The sequence below is a fragment of the Hippocampus guttulatus genome, chromosome 20, assembly GCF_054856545.1.
Source record: "Hippocampus guttulatus isolate MCC_2025c chromosome 20, RoL_Hgut_1.0, whole genome shotgun sequence".
Lineage (NCBI taxonomy): Eukaryota > Metazoa > Chordata > Actinopteri > Syngnathiformes > Syngnathidae > Hippocampus > Hippocampus guttulatus.
In genome coordinates this window covers 3929838-3951108 of record NC_141280.1, presented here as the reverse complement: position 1 = coordinate 3951108, position 21271 = coordinate 3929838, and the positions used below count along the sequence as shown (strand labels likewise).

General features: G+C 43.6%; 3 protein-coding genes and 1 long non-coding RNA gene across 5 annotated transcripts in view; 2 read left to right on the top strand and 2 right to left on the bottom strand.

Annotated features, from left to right (window-relative positions):
- Window positions 1-6528, top strand: part of enpp1 (ectonucleotide pyrophosphatase/phosphodiesterase 1) — a 13113-nt gene extending 6585 nt beyond the window's left edge. Inside the window, exons 14-23 of the mRNA XM_086100087.1 lie at window positions 665-734; window positions 1042-1129; window positions 1214-1401; window positions 1503-1542; window positions 1902-2062; window positions 3199-3319; window positions 3979-4053; window positions 4273-4405; window positions 4578-4722; window positions 4806-6528. Of these exons, the coding sequence (XP_085956213.1) occupies window positions 665-734; window positions 1042-1129; window positions 1214-1401; window positions 1503-1542; window positions 1902-2062; window positions 3199-3319; window positions 3979-4053; window positions 4273-4405; window positions 4578-4722; window positions 4806-4958 (1174 nt within the window). The 3' untranslated portion in view covers window positions 4959-6528. The remainder of the gene's footprint in view (window positions 1-664; window positions 735-1041; window positions 1130-1213; window positions 1402-1502; window positions 1543-1901; window positions 2063-3198; window positions 3320-3978; window positions 4054-4272; window positions 4406-4577; window positions 4723-4805) is intronic.
- The window catches only part of LOC147187602 (uncharacterized), an 18703-nt gene extending 10426 nt beyond the window's left edge, over window positions 1-8277 (bottom strand). The window contains exon 1 of the long non-coding RNA XR_015097634.1: window positions 7947-8277. This is a non-coding gene — a long non-coding RNA (uncharacterized LOC147187602). The remainder of the gene's footprint in view (window positions 1-7946) is intronic.
- On the top strand, window positions 6772-12210 carry sytl3 (synaptotagmin-like 3). Of its 2 annotated transcripts, none has more exons than XM_086100094.1 (13): window positions 6772-6880; window positions 9056-9269; window positions 9399-9614; window positions 9742-9809; window positions 9912-9963; window positions 10054-10120; window positions 10204-10276; window positions 10554-10672; window positions 10753-10866; window positions 10977-11137; window positions 11246-11342; window positions 11458-11628; window positions 11740-12210. In XM_086100094.1, the coding sequence occupies exons 2-13, from the start codon at window positions 9112-9114 to the stop codon at window positions 11824-11826; spliced, it is 1383 nt and encodes a 460-aa protein (XP_085956220.1). In that variant the 5' UTR covers window positions 6772-6880; window positions 9056-9111; the 3' UTR covers window positions 11827-12210. The 2 variants fall into 2 exon arrangements, with proteins under 2 accessions (XP_085956220.1, XP_085956219.1); XM_086100093.1 differs by having other exon boundaries at window positions 6776-6880; window positions 9002-9269.
- Window positions 11455-21271, bottom strand: capn3b (calpain 3b). Its single transcript, XM_086100097.1, has 23 exons — window positions 19865-21271; window positions 18083-18152; window positions 17728-17846; window positions 17216-17349; window positions 16955-17123; window positions 16742-16825; window positions 16573-16664; window positions 16346-16423; window positions 15827-15987; window positions 15319-15485; window positions 15230-15241; window positions 14839-15047; window positions 14708-14744; window positions 14481-14504; window positions 14270-14356; window positions 13752-13829; window positions 13608-13665; window positions 13459-13523; window positions 12949-13017; window positions 12801-12879; window positions 12591-12707; window positions 12452-12510; window positions 11455-12312 (listed from the first exon to the last, which is right to left on the bottom strand). The coding sequence occupies exons 1-23, from the start codon at window positions 20177-20179 to the stop codon at window positions 12286-12288; spliced, it is 2310 nt and encodes a 769-aa protein (XP_085956223.1). The 5' UTR covers window positions 20180-21271; the 3' UTR covers window positions 11455-12285.

The following is a 21271-nucleotide window of genomic DNA, read 5'->3' as shown; positions in this document are numbered from 1 at the left end:
TTAATATAAATATATTACATATATAATTTATTAAATTTTATTATAATAAAAATATAAATTATACATTTTTAAAATTAAATAAAATAGTTTATTTATTTTAAACTGAAACTAAAAGTTAGTTTATTTTAAAAGAATCTTTTAAACGAAAAGCTTGCTGCTTAATCCGTTTTCCACCAAAGTTAGATCGGGAATTAGCTTAACGACCGGATGGCCAGTTCTCTGAAGACAAACCCGTATAAAAGTATTGACAGATTTTTTTAATGGAAGAGCGGAACAGCCAATGTGTGTAAACATTTTTAGACTCGCAAATGTGTTCAAACGTACGTGCAAATACACTCGATGGTACGCGCAAATACGTGTTTGTTCATTAGCAGGCATTAAAAAAAAATCTTATTTCGCAATCTTTCCGAGTTCCCCCCCCCCCCCCAACCTACGTTTAAAAACATTTTTTTCCCACATGCACAAGCGCAATTCAATTTATCGCGGCATGGGGAAAATGCTTTGTTTTTAGCATTTAGCCTATAAGTGCATTTGAATGTCCGTGCACATCCATTGGAACGTATTTGCCGTTGATCCCGCATTGAGAGGTTGACACTTCCTTAGTCTTTGGCGCACGACTGAATACGATATCTGGATCAACTTGTTGTCATTTCTTTGCGCACAGAAACCGCAAGGAAATCAAGTACTGCTCGGGCGGCTTCCATGGTTCCGATAACATTTTTGCCAACATGCAGGTGAGACAAAAGCAGGGTGTTTTCATCGCTGAGCGGAAATATTGTGTTTCATAGAAACGTACGAGATACAGCGGGTTTAAGTCAAGGATGCCGATGAATGAGAGGCCATCAATCAGATAGGAAAGAAGGACGCAATGTGATTTAGGTTGGGTTCCACATTCCTCATCTTGTCTTTTGCAAAACTGGAATCCTCTGGTTAGTCTAGCTCCATTTGAATGGAACCATACGGACTAAATATAGTACTTTTTTTTTTTTAAACGACTAACTGCATACCATTCAAATCGGAACCCGATCGTTTTCCCCCCAGGCAATCTTCATTGGTTACGGTCCGGCATTTAAGAGCGACACGACCGTGCCTCCTTTTGACAACATTGAAGTGTATAACCTCATGTGCGGTAAGTGGCGCGATTATTAGCGGGACGCCGTTTATTCTGTGTTTCATGGGATGAAATGTTGTCCTCCACCCCGTGTCGCGCCAGACCTTCTTGGCATCCCTCCCTCTCCGAACAACGGCACGCACGGGAGCCTGAACCACCTCCTCAAGAGTCCCATGCACTTCCCCGTTCACCCCGCGCAGCTCTCCCACGATACGCCCTGCGAGGCCGCCGACTCCCACCCGGTTGTCCGCCTAAACTGCACGTGCACGCCACTTCTAGAAGGAGCAAAGGTCAATGCGGAATCAAGCCGTCATATCGTCAATGAATGAACCACACCTTCAATGACATCATTGACACTGCGCGATAGATTTCAAGTTTATTCTCCCTTTAGGGTGAAGACACGGACGCGATAATCGCCACTCCAAATGCCAGTGAGTGTCTTTTTATTTTTCCGCTTTACATTCAAGCGAGTTTGACGCGATCATAAACAATAACAGAAATTGTGTGGTTTTGCACGTAGGGAGTGTATTCATAGTTCAGCGTGCCAGCCCGTGTTGTATTTTTAGACATTTTATTTTAGTCGTTCGGCTTTGTGGCCAGCAGTTTGGCGCTTTTCTATTTTCCGCGGGCCAAAGTTCCCTTGTTTTTCCAAAACGAACGGGAGCCAAACCTTGACGTTCCCTTTTTTTTTTTTTCCTCATTTTGAGTCATAATGTTGTTAGAGGATGTCTTACAAGTCTGGCGGTGCGAATCTTGATGTCTTTTTGAACGCTCGGCTTTTCTCTGGCAGCTGTCAGATCGAGTTTACGTCGCCTGCACCATCCTTTCGGCGTTCCCAGCGTCGTCCAGCCGGACGCGACCTTTTGTCTGCTTCACCAGCCCAACTACATCACGGGCTACAGCCACGACCGTCACATGGCTCTCTGGGTGTCGTATACCATCCCGAATCTGGTTAGTCTTTCATCCCTAATCATAGCCTCGGCTCGCGGCTGATGTGGGTTTTTGGATGGGGAGTCAATGAGGGGTTTTACTTTTACAGTCGGAATTCCTCCTCGAAGCTGCTCTTAGTCACGGCCGCGATGGTGTTGGCCTTTCTCATTGTGTGTTTTGTGTCAACGGCGACCTCAGGCAGAGCCCCGTGGTTCAGAATGATGATTTCCCCCCCCCCCCCCATTCGCTCGCTATAAACAGGATACGAGTGCATTGCGATAAATTAGAACGGCATGGAAAACTCGATTCAAGATTCACACAGCGAAATATTTCCTGATTTTATTGATTCGAGCTTACATAATATATGAGCTTCATTTTTATCTATTCCTTTGTTTATTTGTTTTACTGATATGAATGAACTTTACGACCATATCATAAATTTCGGGTCGCCCTTGCTCATTATTTGGCAATTGCCACCAAACTTTACTGGGCTTGTCACTTCCAAGCCTGCTTATATATTGTCGGAATGTTGTTTCTAACTCCAGTTGCTGCTTCCCACCCCCGCCCCCCAATCTCCTGACCCTCGTCAGCGAGTACAGGGAGTAGGCATTAAAGAGGGAGCCTCAACATTTTGCACATACCACCCACGTTGTCACGACAAAGTGCCGAGCCCTGATCGACTTGGTGTTGTCACGCATTCCGTGTGATATTTTGGATCTCGGCGCTTCTTGTTTACATCCCGCAGTCCCAATGAAATGCAACTCACGGTGGTTTCCATTTTGGTCGAGTGACAATTGATGTGGCGGTCACCGTTTTATCTGCTGTCCAGGGAGTGATTCGTTGCTTTTTGACCCCCTGAAATCCAAATGCGTGGTCATTTGATCCAGAGATAATAGCTTGAAATCATGTTGATGGGGTGTCGGCTAGTAACAGGGATCGTCAATTCTCTCGTTGTCATGGTGAACCTGGTTTGCATATTTTAAAGGTTCATCAAGGGTTCAAATGGTGGGGCCCAGGTGGCCTCCCACATGCTCCGCCCATATATACTCTAAATGTTATATTTTGTTCGCGCATCATATCTATACAACATTTATTTGGCAAACTACATTTACCGATCACTTTAGAGTAGCCCTATGAATGCGACTCTTCTCTTTCAGGCCACAGCAAAATCCCCGGACCCATCTCGGGAGGCATGTATTCGCGCCGACGTCCGCATACCCCCGGCCACTAGCCAAATGTGCGCCAATGACAACACGCAAGGCCTGCTCTATCCCCGCAGTGAGTGCGCACGTGTCCCGGTCACAGCTCCTCATCTGAATTGAACTTGAAACATGTTTTTAGAAGCGGCCCGGTGGTCCAGTGGTTAGCACGTCGACTTCACAGTGCAGAGGTACCGGGTTCAATTCCAGCTCCGGCCTCCCTGTGTGGAGTTTGCATGTTCTCCCCGGGCCTGCGTGGGTTTTCTCCGGGTACTCCGGTTTCCTCCCACATTCCAAAAACATGCATGGCAGGCTGATTGAACGCTCTAAATTGTCCCTGGGTGTGAATGTGGGCGTGTATGGTTGTTTGTCTCTGTGTGCCCTGCGATTGGCTGGCAACCGATTCAGGGTGTCCCCCGCCTACTGCCCGAAGACAGCTGGGATAGGCTCCAGCACCCCCCGCGACCCTAGTGAGGATCAAGCGGTTCGGAAAATGGATGGATGGATGGATGTTTTTAGAATTGTGTTGTCATGTCAAAAGAAACGGCACACGGACGTCTTCCGCATTTAGTCTTTTGGTTGTAAGATACGAATAAAACGATGCTGCAGCACAAAATAAGTTTCTTTTTTTTTAGCGGATAGCATTTTATTGAAGAAAATCTTCACATTTCACCGTAGTGGATCATACTAAGGTGTTTTTTTTTTCATCTATTGCTTCTTTTTGTTTTGTTCCAAAAGGCCTCAATGTCAAAGACGGTACGCCAGACTCACTCATCACAAGCAACATGGTGCCAATGTACCCCGCGTTTAAAGGTGAGGTACATCCATCTTGGTGTATGAGTTTGCAACGTGGCCTATAAAATAACTGCATATGCAACAAGGTGCAGAAATATCTGGACAATCAAAGTTTTGCCTTCTGATAGCACATGATCCAAAGCATGCCACATCATGTTGAAAAGTGATCATTGACACTCGCAACACGTGACGCAAAGGAGCGCACATAACGGGCTGTGTATTTTCCTCTTACATCAGATGTTTGGAACTATTTCCACGATGTCTTGCTCCCAAAGTATTCAGAGCAGTTGAATGGCGTCAACGTTATGAGTGGCCCGATATTTGATGAAGATTACAACGGAAGAGTCGATGCTTTCAAGACCCTGGCGCCGTAAGTCTGTCACACATTTTGCCGCATCGGCTTGAGTTTCAACTTGAAAGTACAGTCGTCATTAAAATAATCCAATAATGTACCTACTGGGTCCCTATTCCAAACAATCTGGGTCTGCGTCAATTCATTTCTGATAAATAACAATAATGGCATGACTTGCACCTTTCCCCAGAAACGAGGCCCCCACACCGACGCATTTTTTCGTGATCCTGACCAGTTGTAAGAATTCCACGTTTGGTCCCGGTAACTGCGAAGGTCCCCTCAGGGTCAAGTCCTTCATCCTGCCACACAGAGCTGACTACACCGAGAGCTGCGGCGTGAGTATCGCCAACAACACGTGGCTGAGACCCCTCAACGGCTCCTCCTCTAAACTTATGTCACCTCCCCTGTTCATCTGTAGACCGGCTCAGATTTAACGTGGACGCAGGACTGGATGCAGCTGCATGTGGCCCGCGCCCGTGACGTAGAACTGCTGACTGGACTGAGCTTCTACCACGACAGGTTGTCCGTGGAAGAGACATTGCAGCTCAAGACTTTTTTACATACTGTTTGAAGTCAATTAACGGTCGGTTAGATGCATTTGGTCCGCTCAGTGGCTGCACTTGGTGCCTCATTTCTTTAAAAAAACAAAACAAAAAAACAAAAAAAACAGGTGATCCTAATGTTCAGGTTTAACTTTTTCTTTTTTGGAAAACTAGGATTATGGCACTTAAAATAATTGTTGTACATACTCAACGCCATACATCGGTTGTAGATTTTGTTCATCGTGTCATGAAATGACTTCAGTTTGCCTCTGGAGGCCAGAGCCAAAGATGGGCTGTTCGAAACTTGCTCAGTTGAAATGTGGGTCCATGGTTTCGAAGGAATCTTGCCCGTAAGTGCATCTCAATCATTTAGAATATCGCGGAAAAATACAATTATTTCAATCCTGTATTACAATTCAGAAACTCAAACTTATTATGCAGACTAAAAGAAATACATAGGAAAGAGTTTCTAGAAGTTTCCACCTCCCTTCTGCATTAACTAGGGATGGACGAGTACCGATACCAAGTATCCATACCAGGCTGATACTGGTCTTATTTCAAGATATTGGGTACACGCCAAGGATGCTGATACCAGCCACAGATACTTAAAGCAACAGCAACAACAACAAAAAAATCGGCTGTCATTTTATTACTTGAAATTTGATGTATCAAAAAAGTACGAGTACTATCGGCGGTTGTTGGTATCGGCGCGTAGTCGAGTGAATACTCGTACTGGTATCGGTCTGAAAAAAAAATTCCTTCGTATCAACAATCATATTGATTGCCAAATTTCTTGAGATGGTAAATTTGTGGTCCTCACCCTGCCATATCATATCCATGTTTAGATTGTTTTTTTCTATGTTCGTCTATTATTTCCTCAACTCGTGAATCGTGGCATGTGCACGTTTGCACATGGTCTCACATTTGAGTGTGTAGACCTTAGAATGTAAAGTGCCGGTGTGCGTGTGCGCGTGTGTGTGTGTGTGTGTGTGTGTGTGTGTGTGTGTGTGTGTGTGTGTGTGTACTGTATTTCTGGACTTGTGTGGACTCCCATATGACTGGGACCCAAAATTTATTCCGCTCAAGTGTGAAAGCAGTAACGTTAAACATGCTGTTTGAAGTCATGGAAGGTAACATAGCAGGGAGGAGACTGTTAAAAAAATGTGAAGATTGTATCAAAGCATGGTAAAACCAATTCGGTTCACCGATCTTCTTGTGTGTCACCGTATGTCCACTCTGTAGCTGCGTGCTCGCGGTCCAACTATTTTCCTTTTGGTCAGTTAAAAATGAATATATTTTGTGACCGTACAAATCCTTGAGAATGCTTTTAAAATGTTTTTACAGAACTCAAGTGTTAGGGTTTTTTTTTTTCTAGCTGTACCATTTTGTTTTAAATTAATAAATACATACAGTGAAACTTGTAAAGTCTAGTGTCCCAAAAGTGGTACAATTTTTTTTTTAACAAAAAGTGTCTCGAAAGTAGAACTGAAGTTTAAACCACCGCCTTGCAACTTCAGGATATCATGTTTGACTTGAACCTTAAACTCATCCTTTTCACTTTGTCTGTCGGGCATCATTAATTAAAGGACTTTACATGAATTACTTTACTTTTATTATTGTTTTTTATAGTAATCCACACTCCTTCAACACCAATCATAAATACGAGGACAATCATCTGGTTTTGCCCCGTCGAGTGAAAATGTCTTCTAAAGTTCACATACCATTGAGATGCATTTGTGTGACCCTTACATGGCAATTTGCTCCTACCTTAGAACTGCGCCCCCAAAAATATTGCACTCTGAAATTGGCTAAAGGAAAACACACCCAGGAAGCGTTCGTCACAGATTGCAGGGGTGCGAGTACACACACACAAAAAAAAGGAAGGAAAATGTGTATGAAGGCAGCGATCGCATCTGCAAGCTGACTTGTCTCTGGTCCGCTGAGCCAGAAGGTAAGCACTTGTAGTTTGTACGATTTACATGTTTTGTATCATGACAATTATTCCACACTCGAGGGGGAGTGTCCAGTCTGTCTCGTTTAACAAAGCCTGACTTGTCAGACGATCGTCTCGTTCTTGACGTTGTTCTGGCTGTCAAACTGCACTAGATGGACTTTGTTCTCCCTCCTGTCTTGCCATTGACAATACATGATGGCACTTGCCTTCTGGATTTCCTTTGCAAAACGTTCTTTAAAATGTCAAGGCAAGTTGTGTGTAATCAAGCCTGAGAAGACAACTGTGAGAGTTTATTGCCATTTGGACTGCGGTGGTCATTGTGGCTTGTTTTTAAGGCCGGGGTTGGGGGTTGGGGTCGGGGGCTGCCAGGAAACTCAGCATATCGTGAGGAAATACGTCAGCTGCCTCATAGTCAAGCATGAGGTTTAAGTGTATTTTCGCTTCTTGGACGACCCGTCATCGCTTCAGAAATGCCAGGCCAATGAGTCACCACAAAGCATGTACCATCACTTCCATCCTAGTACTGTTTGTGTTAGTGTGAGATTTTAGTTTCAAGATACAAACATTACCTTACAACATCATGTAAATTGCATTTGTCATCAAAACCAAACTGGAGTCATTTTAAATAGTACAAGCCATCCTTTTAAGTTTTCACAGCCTTCAATGCACCAAGGGAAACATTCTACATGAAAAAAAAAATCCTGTCACACCAAACGTCTCAAAAAGTGGTGTAGTATATATCTACCACATATGAATTTAATGAAACCCATTTAGTTGAAAACTAATTTTTCTTGTGAATGAATGGCAAAAGGTGACAGAGGATACTTGTAGCTTCCGCCACCTAGTGGCAGACCCTTGAAATGTTTTGCCTGTTTCTGGCAGAGATATTTAAAAAACTGAGACACCCCCCCCCCACCCCCCACTCCCATACGCACACACTAATCTGCATGATGAGCAATAGCCATAATTGACCTTAATATGAATCAAACAGAAAAACAAACCAGATACGAAACGGGTAGAGCTCGGATTGAAGAAAGGAAATTTCTTCAATTCAATTTCCTACCTTGTTGTGAGACTTGGCACTCGGAGTTGGAGGCTCGCTTTTCGTCGTTAGTTCCTCTGCGTCTTCGGTTTGGTGAAGATTGACTCCCGTGCTGCAAGCTGTGCTCTCAAATCCTGCACTTTTGTGGCACGCAAAAGTGTTTTTTGTTTGCAGGGAAACCCGTCTCATGGCTTCCGTGTGCCGTTTTGAAATGCCGCTCCAGGTTCGCTTTCTTCGCCAATGCCACCGTTGCATTGCAAATCCAAACAAACGAGGCTTTGAATGAAAGTAAAGCCAAAAAATTATCTTGCTCCCACTCAGGGTGAAAATGGTAGGTCTTGGCTCGTTTCCACAAACTCATCGGGAAGGAAAGTAGCTATTGGCTGTCGTAAAAGTCGCCAAATGATGTCATCAGGGCGTGTGATTAATTAGGGGATGTTGTTTTTTTTCTTTTGTATTTTTTATTTGTTGTTGGGGGTTTTTTTTGGTTTATTTAGACAAATAAAAGTTTATATTTACATCCAGTCAGGGCTGGATGTAAATATGAACTTGGGGGCCTGAGATGAGCGAGCGACCACGCTCGCTCTCATACAGTATCTTTACACATGAACGTCGAGCTGGAAAACGAGCGTGCAGGAGACCGAACTACAAAGCTATCAAGAATGCAAAGTTTGGCATTTGCTTTTGGGGGAGGTTCAATAGACATCAAAAGTGACAGGGGGAGTCAAACTCATTTTTGTCGCGGGCCACATTGTAGTTACGGTTTCCCTTGGAGGGCCGTGATCAGTTTTGGGAAACCATATAAATGTTTAATTCCCTCCACATATTACATACACAGCGCACAACGTATTGATGAATAACTAGTTTTAAAACCAGATGTCAAGAATAATGACTGTTATTGTGGATTACATATGACAATTTGGTTCAGACTTTAGCAAGCATCCTGGAACGTGACATGCTTGATTTGCTTTTGAGCGCGACATAAAATGATGTGGTGGGCCAGATCCGGCCCCCGGGCCTTGACTTTGACACCTGTGATCTCCACGTTCAAAGAATGACTTGCAGGTCTCTTGCAGTGAAGATCGTCAATGGGAGATAACCTCGCCATGCGCGCTCCTTGAATCTCTCAGCTCCAGATGACGGCGAGGTGTCAGAAGCGTTCAGGATCCAGTGCAGAGCGAGGGAAATGGCACGTCGTCAGGAGGACCGGCGAGAGGGCCAAATAACTGGAGACTCTCATTTGAGGATGGATTTTATTTTGCTTCAAGCTCTGGAGAGGGAGAAGATCTTGGAAGTGCTTCGGAGAGACAAACTCTTGCGCGCAGTGGAAGAAGACAGGATCAGGCGAGTCATTTTATCTCCCAAGAAGCCACAATGACAAAGGCTGAAATTGGTGAATTTGGTGGCCTTCCTTTGCCACCAATTTAAAACTCACCCGTTTCATTTCCAACAATGACGGTTTTGCCAACGCAGGAGGATGAAATTCCAGCTCCAGGAGATTCGAAGGAGAGGCGCAAAGAGCCACTCCAAGGAATACGGCCAGCGGACGTGCGCCCGCTGCCAAAGGCCCCTGGGAAAGTTCTGCAACACGGGCGCCATCTGCGGCGGATGCAGTCACCGAATCTGCGTCAACTGCCGCGTGCGAGTGAGAGAAGTGGCGTGGAAGTGCACCGTCTGCTACGCTTACAGGTACAGAGCGCCCGAAGCGCGAGACATTGAGTCAGTCCCAAATCATCCGATGACCTTTCGTGCAAATTTGGGACATTCCGGTTAGGCGATGGTGGCTTCATTTGACCGCTTTGTTCTGTCTTCGCAGAGAAGTCAAGATTCAGTCTGGAGACTGGTTTGTAGAGGAAACGACAAAGAAATTTCCTCCTCTCACAGGTTTGTTGAAGCTAGTGAATGGACACAACGAATCGGGCACCGGACCGTACAATGAAATGGATGCATTCTGTTTTCCACTGAATGTCCTCGTTTGCTTCACAGACAAACATGAGACGGTTGGGGAGAAACTTTTAAAGACGTACAATGTGATGAGGTATCTTTAACTCACTCCGTGTGTGAATATGTTCCTCGATGTGCAAGGTTTTGATTGCTTTTTACATGTCTTGATATTATTTTTGAACAGTTACATAGCGATCGTGCCACCAACACCGCCAGCCTACACGGGATTCGACTTCGAGGGCAGATCAGGGGTAAAGTACATGCCTAACGGAGTTCAAGTATAAATGCAAATTATACGTACGGGTGTCCAGAACTTTGTGTGTATAATCATCAGAATTCCAACAAGTTCAACGTTCGAACCAAATCAGTAGAAGATCATCTGTTTTCATTCACCACGAATGTTGGAAGTAAGTCACCAGTAAAAGCGCAGTAGAATTCAAAATAATCCGTCACAAATTAGAAATGACCAAATTTGGTGCACGGACGTTTACATTTTTTTTTCTTCATATATATATAAATGTGACACTTTCTAAAGATACTAATCGGCGAACCGCTACTAACAGTTCGGGAAATTTGCCTCCATATCGAGGCCAAAATTGCATCAGGTGTGACAGCAATAGTGTTGCACAATATCCTGTGACACCACCAGATGCTCTGATAAACTGATGTTCTTGCGGTTTGCAGAGATGTCCTCATCGCAAAACGATCTCGCGGCGAGCCTGCTGAACGTCGGCCGCGGCAAACATTTGCGCTCCGCCACCCAGAAGAGCCTCTCTGACACGGACCTCAGCAAATCCGTCCAAGTAAACGAAGAACTTGGGTCGAGTATAAAAACCGGGCAACGGAAGGCAACCTTTTAACACTTGACAAATGTTCCGCTCAGCTCTACCACGCTCCAAGTCTTCCCGACCTGTTCAAGAGAAGCAAAGACAGCGATCAGGAAGGACCAGAAGAAGAAGAAACCTCCAATAGTTCGGAAAACTATGATGGAAAGCGAGTGCGTACAAGTTAACACGCGAGGCTAGCTTTGCATATGAAACATTTTGTCATCCCTTGATCCTATCTGGTTATCTTGATCTAAAACGGAAGTGTCTTTGCTTCCCTCAGGGTAGCTTCAGTACCGAGTGCAACCTGCTTGAGAGTGTCAGCGCCAGCGGGGACATGGAACTGGCGCTGGCCTATAACTCCACCACATCCTGTTTGGAGATCACCATCGGAGCGTGTCGGAACCTCCCCCACGGAGACACCGCGAAGAGGACGTGTAACCCGTAAGGATAGATCGGGATACTCCTGAACGTCTATTTTGCCGAATGTGTCCAAATGGCTTAAAAAAAAAAAAAAAAAAAAAAAAAAACAAGCACCGTGTCCACGTGCAGCTACGTCAAATTCTACGTGATGCCACCCAAGAGTGAGAAGCGCAAGACGGCAGTTCAGAGAAACACCATCCATCCCGTTTATAATGAACTTTTTCAAGTAAGACACGTTAAAACACTTTTAAAGATGATCATTGCAATATTAAGACTTTTCCCATGATGCTCCTTCGTAAGTGTCAGTGTCGACTTGACTAACCTCACGTGGCTTTGCACAGTATCACATAGAGCGCCACCTGCTGACTGGAAAGAGACTGCAGGCCTCGGTGTGGCATTCAGAATTCCTGCACCGGAAGGTTTTTCTGGGCGAGGTCCTCATCCCGCTGGATGGTTTTCAATTTCAAGACAAAAATTTCCTGCGCTTCAACTGGTACCCGCTGAGTCCGCAGGTAAAAGCACACACAACATTTAGGGAGGACCGTTCGTGTACGACTATCGGCACCGAAATTAGAAAATGTTAATTACAAAAAAAATAAAATAATGAGACACCTTCTCCCCAGCTGAGTAAATATCCAGAGGAAGGCGCCGAAGAGCAAAATGGAGGAGACCTGCTGTCCAGATTTCAGTCCAGCTTCAACAGTCACTGAATAACTGCAACCCCAACGACTACTTTTTAGTTCTAATTGCACATGCATGCATCCGTCATCCGATCACTCATTCAGATGTCAATAAAAATGATTAGCAATTGAGAAAATGTAAAATAATGTCATGTGCGGCAGGTTATGTGTCTTCCGTGGCCTTCCCGTACGATGTTTGCATGTTCTCCCCGTGCCTGCGTGGGTTTTCCCCAGGAACTCCGGTTTCCTCCCACATTCCAAAAAGATGCGCGGCGGGTTCATTGAAACGCTTTTAAATTTTCCCCTCGGCCGTCCGTACGATGATGAAGTGTCCCCCGACCGGAAATCGCAGAAACTGAAGCTCGTTATTTGTTTTGTTCAAATAAATGTGTATTGTTCTGACTGTGAAATTAATACCTACAGAACGACAGCTCATTTCAATCAAAGACTTGCTGCTTTGTAGAGGGACTGGGTTAGGCGTGGAGATGTTTACGAATACATGGTCAGCTGAAGCCACTAGAAGAGAGCAGAACGGAAAAGATTTCTTTAAATGTCTGCCCCTTTGAAGTAAAATAAAAGCCCCCAGCCCCTTTTGGGGTAAACGTTTGAATAGGCTGCCATTAGATCAAGTCAATAATAAATCAATAAGGCTTACCTCCAGCACATTGAGTTTGATGAGTCCATCTCCATCCTTGTCAAAAGCATTAAAGGCCCCTACAGGAGAGACAGAACTGGCATATTTGCATCTATATTCACGTGCACATTTTTAAGACGACCGTGCGAGGTATACGTACTGAACATGCCCTCCAATCTCACAAAGCAGCAGATGTAGCTGTCAAAGTCAATGTTGAGGCGCTTGTCGGCGTAGCGCATGGCGATGATGTCATACAACTGTTTGTTGAGGTGGAGGCCTTCGCGGGCGAGGAGACGGCGCAGGGGATCAGATGAACATCGACAAAATGGCACAGCGTATCGTACAAGGCGATTTCTGCGCCGCCGCTCACCTGCGTCATTCACGGCGTTTCTCATTTCGAAACTGCTGATGGAGCCCGTTTGTTCTTTGTCGTAACCTTTGAAGATGACCTGCAAACCCGCATCAGCTTTTCAAAGCCACGTCGTGGTCGTGAAATGATCAAACGGTGAGAAACATACATGCCACTGCTTGATTTTCCTCCACAAGTGCTTAAACTCCTGTAGGTTTAGTTTTCCTGTCCCATCTGTCTGGAATTGGGCTCAGTCACGGCAAAAACGTCTCACGTCTACAACTGGAATGCAAACCTTCTCACATTCATCATGAATGCAATCGTGATTGGTTAATTCTACACACGGATTGGCTCACTGAGCATTGCCACGTCCTCAGTTAATAAGAGGATGTGCACACTTATGCAACCACGCTACTTTTGTTGTACTTCCCTCTTGAAGATTTTTTTTTTTTCATATTTAAGTTGCACATTAATGGTGGCAAACATTCTGAAAGGATTTATTTTGGTCTCAATTTTTAGAAAATGGTATTTGGACAAGGGTGTTTCGACTTTTCATATCTACTGCACTTACCTGCCTATTATATTTGAGCACTGAACACCCGAAAACCGTAAAGTTCAATGAGCCTGGTTATTTACTCCCCCATAACCTCGCATATCACCAGCAGAGCGCGAAGGATACGTCCATCAGGGCAATCATACTGCGACACGTCTCCAGGCTGAAACCCTCCATCGTCTTTCCGTTCGCTGCGGGAAAAGAAGCGCATGTTGAACTTGGGGGGGGGGGGGGGGGCTCTTGACACCGGACGTTGTTTTTCTCCGTCGACTCACATTTGGAGAGCACGTTCTTCATCATGGTCTGAAGCTCATTGGCAAAGATCTGCATATCCTGACCGGGGGGGCATCAGTGGTATGTCAAATCATAATAAAAACAATCGTGATGATAGCTGACGTGGTAAAAGTCTGCTCGCTTACCTCGCCGGCTATTTGTTGGTACATGACGCGGAACTGTTTCTCCTCTTCAGTTTCTTCCTCGGCCTGAAGGAGTTTTTTCTGCTCAACAGGAGAAAATAATCATGGGTAGTTGCATACGACCGGTTTATCCTCCAACGGGACTGGTAAACCATACCGCGCACACCACATAGTCCGCTTTGTATGCACGGATTATTTATGCAACTACAAACTACTTGCTGCATGACATTTTACAAAGGGTAGGTATCATTTTTCTATCCGGTTGCTGTGCGTCGTATATTATATAAACATCACCCCTCCGTTGATGAGAACATGAGCACATAAGGGAAAAAAACAAAAACAAAACAGGTGTTGGAGTCACTTGAGATCAGCTGGCCGGGGAGGTCAATTCCCAGTGATGTTATCTGACCCACTGCCGATTACGTTTGAGCCATAAATGACGCAGGTTTTCATCAGATACATGCTGCATGGCAACTATGATTAAGCGACGGCCGCTTTAGTGGAAAAGGAAATAAGGTTACTTTGGGCGTCTTCTTTTTCTCCCCCCGAATGCCGTCATGCAGGATTTCTTTGTTGGCGAATGCTCGGTCGGACACATACACAATCGGCTGAAAAAAACAAACAAAAAAAACCAAATGATACAAATTGGAGGGTTAGTCGGTGTGTGATTTACTTTCTCTGATTAGTTGTACAGTCTGTGCCAAAAGTGTCAGTGGTGCAAACAGGCGTTACCTTGTCCTTCCTTTTCTTGTCGTCCTGATGATGAATAAGACGAGGACGGTGAGATGAAACAGATTAGTTGCGAGAGACCAATGAGGGGAAAAATATCATATCAAGAGAGGTTTGACCATGGACAAAAGTATTGGGTCGACCCTTAAGCTTGCATAGATTACTGCAATATCAAAATAGAACCATTATGTTCACTTGAACTGCACTCTAGCCACAGTCATGGGACAAACCTGAGTTTGATCAGTCCCGATTGTGTCGTCCACTTCCCTGTGAAGAACACATAAAAGAAAGAAAAAAAAAAGATGTCAATTCCTATTGACTTGATGTCATGTGACACCAATGAGCGGTGGACGTTCCTTACTCTGAGGTGCTCCTGTTTTCGGAAAAAACCCTCAGGATGAACTGGCCCTCCTCGTGAGGCTCAAACGTAGTGGGGATGACGACATATTCACCCGGGGGCAGGCTGACACGCTCTGTGATTTCGCGCAGATTCATGTAATGTTTGCATTTCGCCTTGGAGGCGTTATAAAGGAAGAAGTCCTTCTGGAGATGTCGATTGCAGCCACACATCTAAGGCATGAAAGAAGAATGTCATCCAACACTCGTGTCCAAAAATCGAATTCATTGGCATTCGTAGAGAAAGTTGAGGCTTAAAAAATAAAATAAAATCAGGAGCTTGGTGCCCCACCATTGTTTGTCATGGTTTAATATGATTTGTAGCACATGTTGTGAATTCACTTTTGGTTGCGTACCTCTTTTGGCACCTGCAAAAGAATGAACAGAAAATCAACTGTTGCGTGTGCCCTGCTCGTCGTCTGAAATCGCGCGACGCAATCATTACCTCGTAGATAGAAAACCCAATAGTGAGGAACCTGGGCCCGAGCTGCTTCTGAACGCGGCGACCTTTCTGCATGAGAGCCACAACCACGGTGCAGAGGTCCCGCGGCTCCTCTGGGTCGTCATCCTCGTACAGCTGCAAGTGATACTGAGGGTTGGTCCAGAAGGTGTCTGTCAAAAATAGCATGGAATGGGGTCAAATGTTTAGCATATCTCATTGTCATTGAATATAATAAAATCAACATAAAAAATGTAAAACTCTAATTGCAAATATTGGACGAAAATAACAGATAAATACCGTTCCTAAATATTGCAGAGGATAAAGAATATATGCCTATGAGTATTGTCGTATACTCTGCCCGCATGTGTTGCTACCACTGGTATTCAACTATAGGTTGCTTCAAGGTTTAGAATGACCACAAGACTGATGCCAGTTTTTGTGTTAGCATTAAGCTAGGGGGCTTTCGATAGACAACATTAATGTGGTTTGTTGAAATACTCGGCTCTCCCACCTGGAAAGTTCCTGCAGCCCCCTGCTGAGCTGCCTCGGACCCATCGGCCCTCGTTGACGGACACGTTCCAGCTGTGTCTTTCATCACCATGCAGCGTGTCGGGGGTCAGGTTGCAGATCTCCAGCTTGGTGTAGTTCCTCTTGAAGTCATCAAAGGACATCCTGGGCGGGAATGTAAAAGAGGATCCTTCCTGTAGTGTTTTGCTTAGCACTAAATACATTTTCCAGATCACATACATTGATCTCTACTGAAATGATGATGCACAAATCAGGACATCGGTCATGTTGTGTTCGCACTAGCGTAAAAAAAATGTTTGCTTGGAGGAGACGTGTATTTTTTTTTTTGCCCCAACAATTTATTATTACCATCATTATTATATTATCATTCTTTCATCTAAATACCCTTGAGCACAAATATTTGCTTAACCCTACACTGTAGGTAAAATATTACAAATATTACAGTTGCCTTACTGATCGTGTTTTTGGTACAAACAAATTCACGAACATGGATTGTACTGACCAGAACTCACTCTCCTCAACAGTTTGCTTTTTAAGGTTGTTCCTGTCTGCAATGGAAATCGTGGACCATTCATTTGAACTGGGGGGGGGGGGGGGGGGGCAAATATAAAGAGTAGAGTTGGGTGTCATTTTGCAATTTTGGCACTTCTGACGACCTTTACTGCATTCTGTATTTCATGCAGGAAAACAAAAAGACACATAGGCACAAACGTTTTTTCCAGATTTTACTTTGCGCTCCAAGGTCCCTTCCATAGCACTCGGCCCCAGGGATTGCGCAAGCGGATTAGGCGCATTTTGCTGTCCTTTGCAACCTCGTCACACTAAGAAAGAAAACGGCATTTCTCATGATCACCTTGTGACTCATTGTCAAAAGAAAATACATGTGGCATCAAGTTACCTCCTCCAGGGCTATGATGGAGTAGGCGTGTCCCCGCACCAGTCCAAGTTCGGTTTTAGACTGCATTTCACTGGGGGAGGTAACCTGGGTAACATGATAACTTGATGGACATTTATTACGTCTGCCAAGTTTTTGCCAGTTGTGAAAGAATGTGGCTGACCCAGAGATTAAAAATAAATAAAAAATAGTACACGTGTCATTTTACAAACTTACATCAATGGAGCACCCCATCAGAGAGCCTCTTTGCAGGGCCTTCCTCATGATCTTATAGATCTCTTTCGGCGCCTCAGACAACTCAAAAAACTCTGTGACTCCTCCTGTGAAGTCCTCCATGGCTTCCAGAGTGTTCCCTCCTCTCAGGGCCTCGTAAGAGCCATTCAGCCTGAGAGCGGCCCAACATGATACAAATCGGTGCTGATTTTTTTTTCCCCCCGATTGTGTTCTTTGAAAGAAAGGGAAAGCTGGAATTTTTACTTGGCATAAGCTTTTTCCAGAAGAGCGCTCCAGAATTCGTTCTCCCGGAAGGATTTGGTGAAGACCAGCCGGTTGTTGTAGGTGGGGATGCGGTCGTCAACAACCACATCGATCCACTCGCCATAACGCCAGAACTGAGGATGGAAAACATCAAGGTATTGTTTTTGGGTGACACACACGGTGTAACAGTATAACTGCATACAGTAAAAAATGTTTGACTTGAAATTCACAATGGTTTGTATCCTTTTCTGTGCAAGATGTATGCAAATTGTAAGTAAAACTATTTAAATTCGTACTAACTTCGTGTTTAAATGAATATTCAAAGAAATGAAAATTCCAACACAATGACACAAAAAACACAACTTGCTCCGCTCCATTAAAAAAAAAAAACATCCCAGTGTGCAATATTGTAGACATTACTTCAAAGTACTGTATGCAGACAGTGCTGAAGTAGAACAACGACAGTTGTTTAGTTGATTATTGCAATGTACAAAAAAAAAAAAAAAAACTACCTGGAAATGGAAGATTCCGGCATAGTTTTCTGTGAAGCTCTGATCCCGAGGAATCACTCTGTAGAGAAGCTTCTCGTTCAAAGTCAGACAGGCGATGGCGGCGAGCAGCCAGCAGTCACCTATGAGCAGCAGATACAAACAGATGTGCTCCTAACATGTTTTTCTTTTCTTAATTGCTATAAGAGGCCATTCACAAAAGTCACAGTTAAACATGTCAATAAAGAACATTAATTGGGAAACTGACTTTAGCAGGAGGAATAACCCCTGCTCTTGAAGAGAGATAAATATGAATGACAGTAAATGCTGGCATGTGTGCCACTTATGTGCAGGTGTGATACATCATAATTTGCATTACCCAACTCGCCCTGACAGATGTCCGTCCTGCTGGCTGCATCCACAATGAATTGAGGGTTTTCACATATTTCCTGTCATGGAAAAGAAAGAAAGTGTCATTCATACCAGAATCGTAATAATTGTACTCACGTGGAAGAAATGTAGGATTCTTTGAATACCGGAATTGTAGTTGACGCCCTCAGCAAATTCTATTTTAGCTCAAGTAAGCACACCAAGCTGTCAATTATTCCAGGTCATTATTTGAAACTGAGATTATTTCAATTCGTCTTCAGACACAGGCAGTGAGAGATATTTAAATTGTGCAGGGAACGCACTTTTTTTATGACAGCCACTTTGTCTTTGCTTCTGTGTCGCTGCCAATGGATCAAAAAAATCACGAAATTCAACTTTTTAGCCCTCACCATAGCACTTTCAAGGAATTTTGAAAACATAAAATATTTAATGATTAGGCTTATACAGAAAAAAAACAATCGAAGGAAAACAAACACGCGTCAGTCTACTGCCAACCACATGATCTAAAACCATCTACGGGACGTTACTAAGGACAAAAGGTCCTAATTTCGTGCCAAGGTCAAGTCTAGCGCGATGTTCAGTCTAGCTGTGTGCATAGCCGGTGTAGTTATGAAACAATATCTGTGTATGGCTTTAATATGCTACAATTAGACAGTAAATCTGTGTTTGCAAATCTAAAGATGACATTTGCTGTGACTGACAAGACTAGGGTGTAACTCCTGCAACCAAACCCCATCTGGGACCTCTGAACAGCATTTGTCACATATTCAGAGGCAAGCAGCTGCTTTGGAATTCTTGAGGTCACCACCTCTCAAATCCAGGCCAGCTAGCAGCTCTTAACTGCACATCTCTGTTATGGATGCCTGATACCACTGACTGGAACTAATTAGCTGTATGCAGTGTGCAACGGTATCACATACACACACACACAAAAAAGAAATAGCTTCATGTTTTGAATATAGGACATACTCCCGAGATAGGATTTCGATTTCTCCGATACCCAGTTGGGGCAGCCATGTGTAATTTAAGTGAAATAACACCCTTTATTAGTGCTATTATTAGTCGTATCAAAGCACTTAAGAACATGTTTGTAGTGTTTATCAGCACTCTCACAGACCACAATATTCGGTATACTTGCACAATCTAATAATATCCAGTGTAAAAAAAAATTACCGTACTTTTACAAAACAATATACAGTATGTTTATTATTACAGCTCAATTTATGCAGTTCGGAATGATGCAAACTACAGCTATAATAATAAACATATTGTTAAATGAATCTAAATTTGATAATGGCTTTTTTTTGGAACAGGCAGATGGACTTATTTTTAAATTCAATATTCATATGTTCACTATCATTACATTGAGCAGATGTACACCTAAATGTTGGTCATTTACATTTCTGTCTCTGCTTGCCAAACGTGCTCAAGTTTAAAAATATTATCCATCATAAAATGGTATTGGTCATTTGTGACTGATACTTATAAGTGTACTCATAATAGAAGTGTGCACTACTAACTCACAAAAAAAACCCCACACACATTACGTTATGTACTGTATTACACAAATGCCTCATTAAAAAATAAAATGAGGTAAAACCTATATGCACTAAATTTAGAAACCTATAGGGCCAACCGATGATGTATTAAACGTGCGCATGCTTTTTCTGCTGATATAATCGCATGACATGTGACATGAGAACCCGGACCCCCATGCAGATGGGTCATGTGTCACCATGACATCCAGAGTGATGAGAGAGCATTCTCTCACCGAGGGTCGTTTCCACACAAACTTCATTGGGGGCTTCTGGTGGCTGTAGAAGAGTGAGGAGTCGCAGGCCGGGAAAAGAGGGTCCTCGAAGAGCACCTTCTTTTTCACATATTTGTCTCGCAGCTCCATGAAAGTCTTGAGACGCTTGGCATCTTTGACTGCCTCGTTCCTGCTAAGGATGGCCGAGTAGATGGAGTTGGCTCCGGCGAAGGGATAGTCTGCCTGGTCGTCGGGCACCTGCGATGCTTCCGTTTCTCGAAGCACTCGCACGTTTGTATCCTCCACCAGAGGCAGTTTATGATCCAGGTCCTCCATATTCTTTCTTTCTTCCTATAGATAACAGCAAGGGGCGGGGGAGTTCAATCTCAAAATACTTAGCTCCGGTGATCACTTGTAGTTCAAGTTGTCAGCTGTAAATCGTGACACCCAAGTAAACTCTCACACTCTTGGGCGCTAGACTTAAATATAGGTCCCTTACAAGGAGGGGAGGGGGCTTTTGGTCGGCTCACTCTAAAAATACACATCAGGAGAAAGAGACATGGTTGACACAGCATTTCTGAACAATCCAGGAACCCCTTAATAACCATTCACACTCACATTTATACCTATGGACAGTCTTCACTAAAGCTAACAAGTATATTCTGGAACATGGGAGGAAGTGCACATATTACATAGCATCCTTATTATACATAGCATACATCCTTAGTTGAAAGGAATATTTTCAAAATCGAGTTGTATCATAAAGGCCTCCACCGATAAGAGTTTCCCTTCCTTGTATGCTTTGCACTTGAAAGATACATTAATCTAAAGTATTGATATTTTCGCGTCTAGTTTTAATGTACTGCATATTTCATAGGACATTTACACCAAAAGCTAAAACAACTACTTTAACTGCCCGAAAATGATTTGTAATTGAAGGAACAACCAAACGTGAAGCAGTAGTCTTCTCTGCAGAGTAAAATGTATGCCCATTCATTGTCTTTATTGCCGTTTCAGCTAGAGCTGCCTCTTGAGTGCACTTTTTAAAAAGCAGTTCAAAACACACGGCAGCCATTTCTAGATTTTCATTTGTTTTTATTTTGCTGTGATCTAATTAATTTGTGATTGTTCCATCATCAACTGTGAAAAGTTGGCGATTCCGTATATGGTGCGTGTTCTCTGTGTAAAAAAAGTGATTCATTCAAAAGATTATCAAATAAAATGGGAGACAGTTAGACTCTGGTTGCCAGATCTTTTTAACAATGCTGTAAAATTGTGACGAGTCCGTTTAAAAACACATAGAAAACACGTTGAATTATAATAAACCATATCAGGATATCCAAAACAAAATCCTATTGTTATAGTTATCCTTCGTGCAAGGAGGCTCAGAACTTGGGACATTGCAAAACCTTTCTAAAATACTTCAGT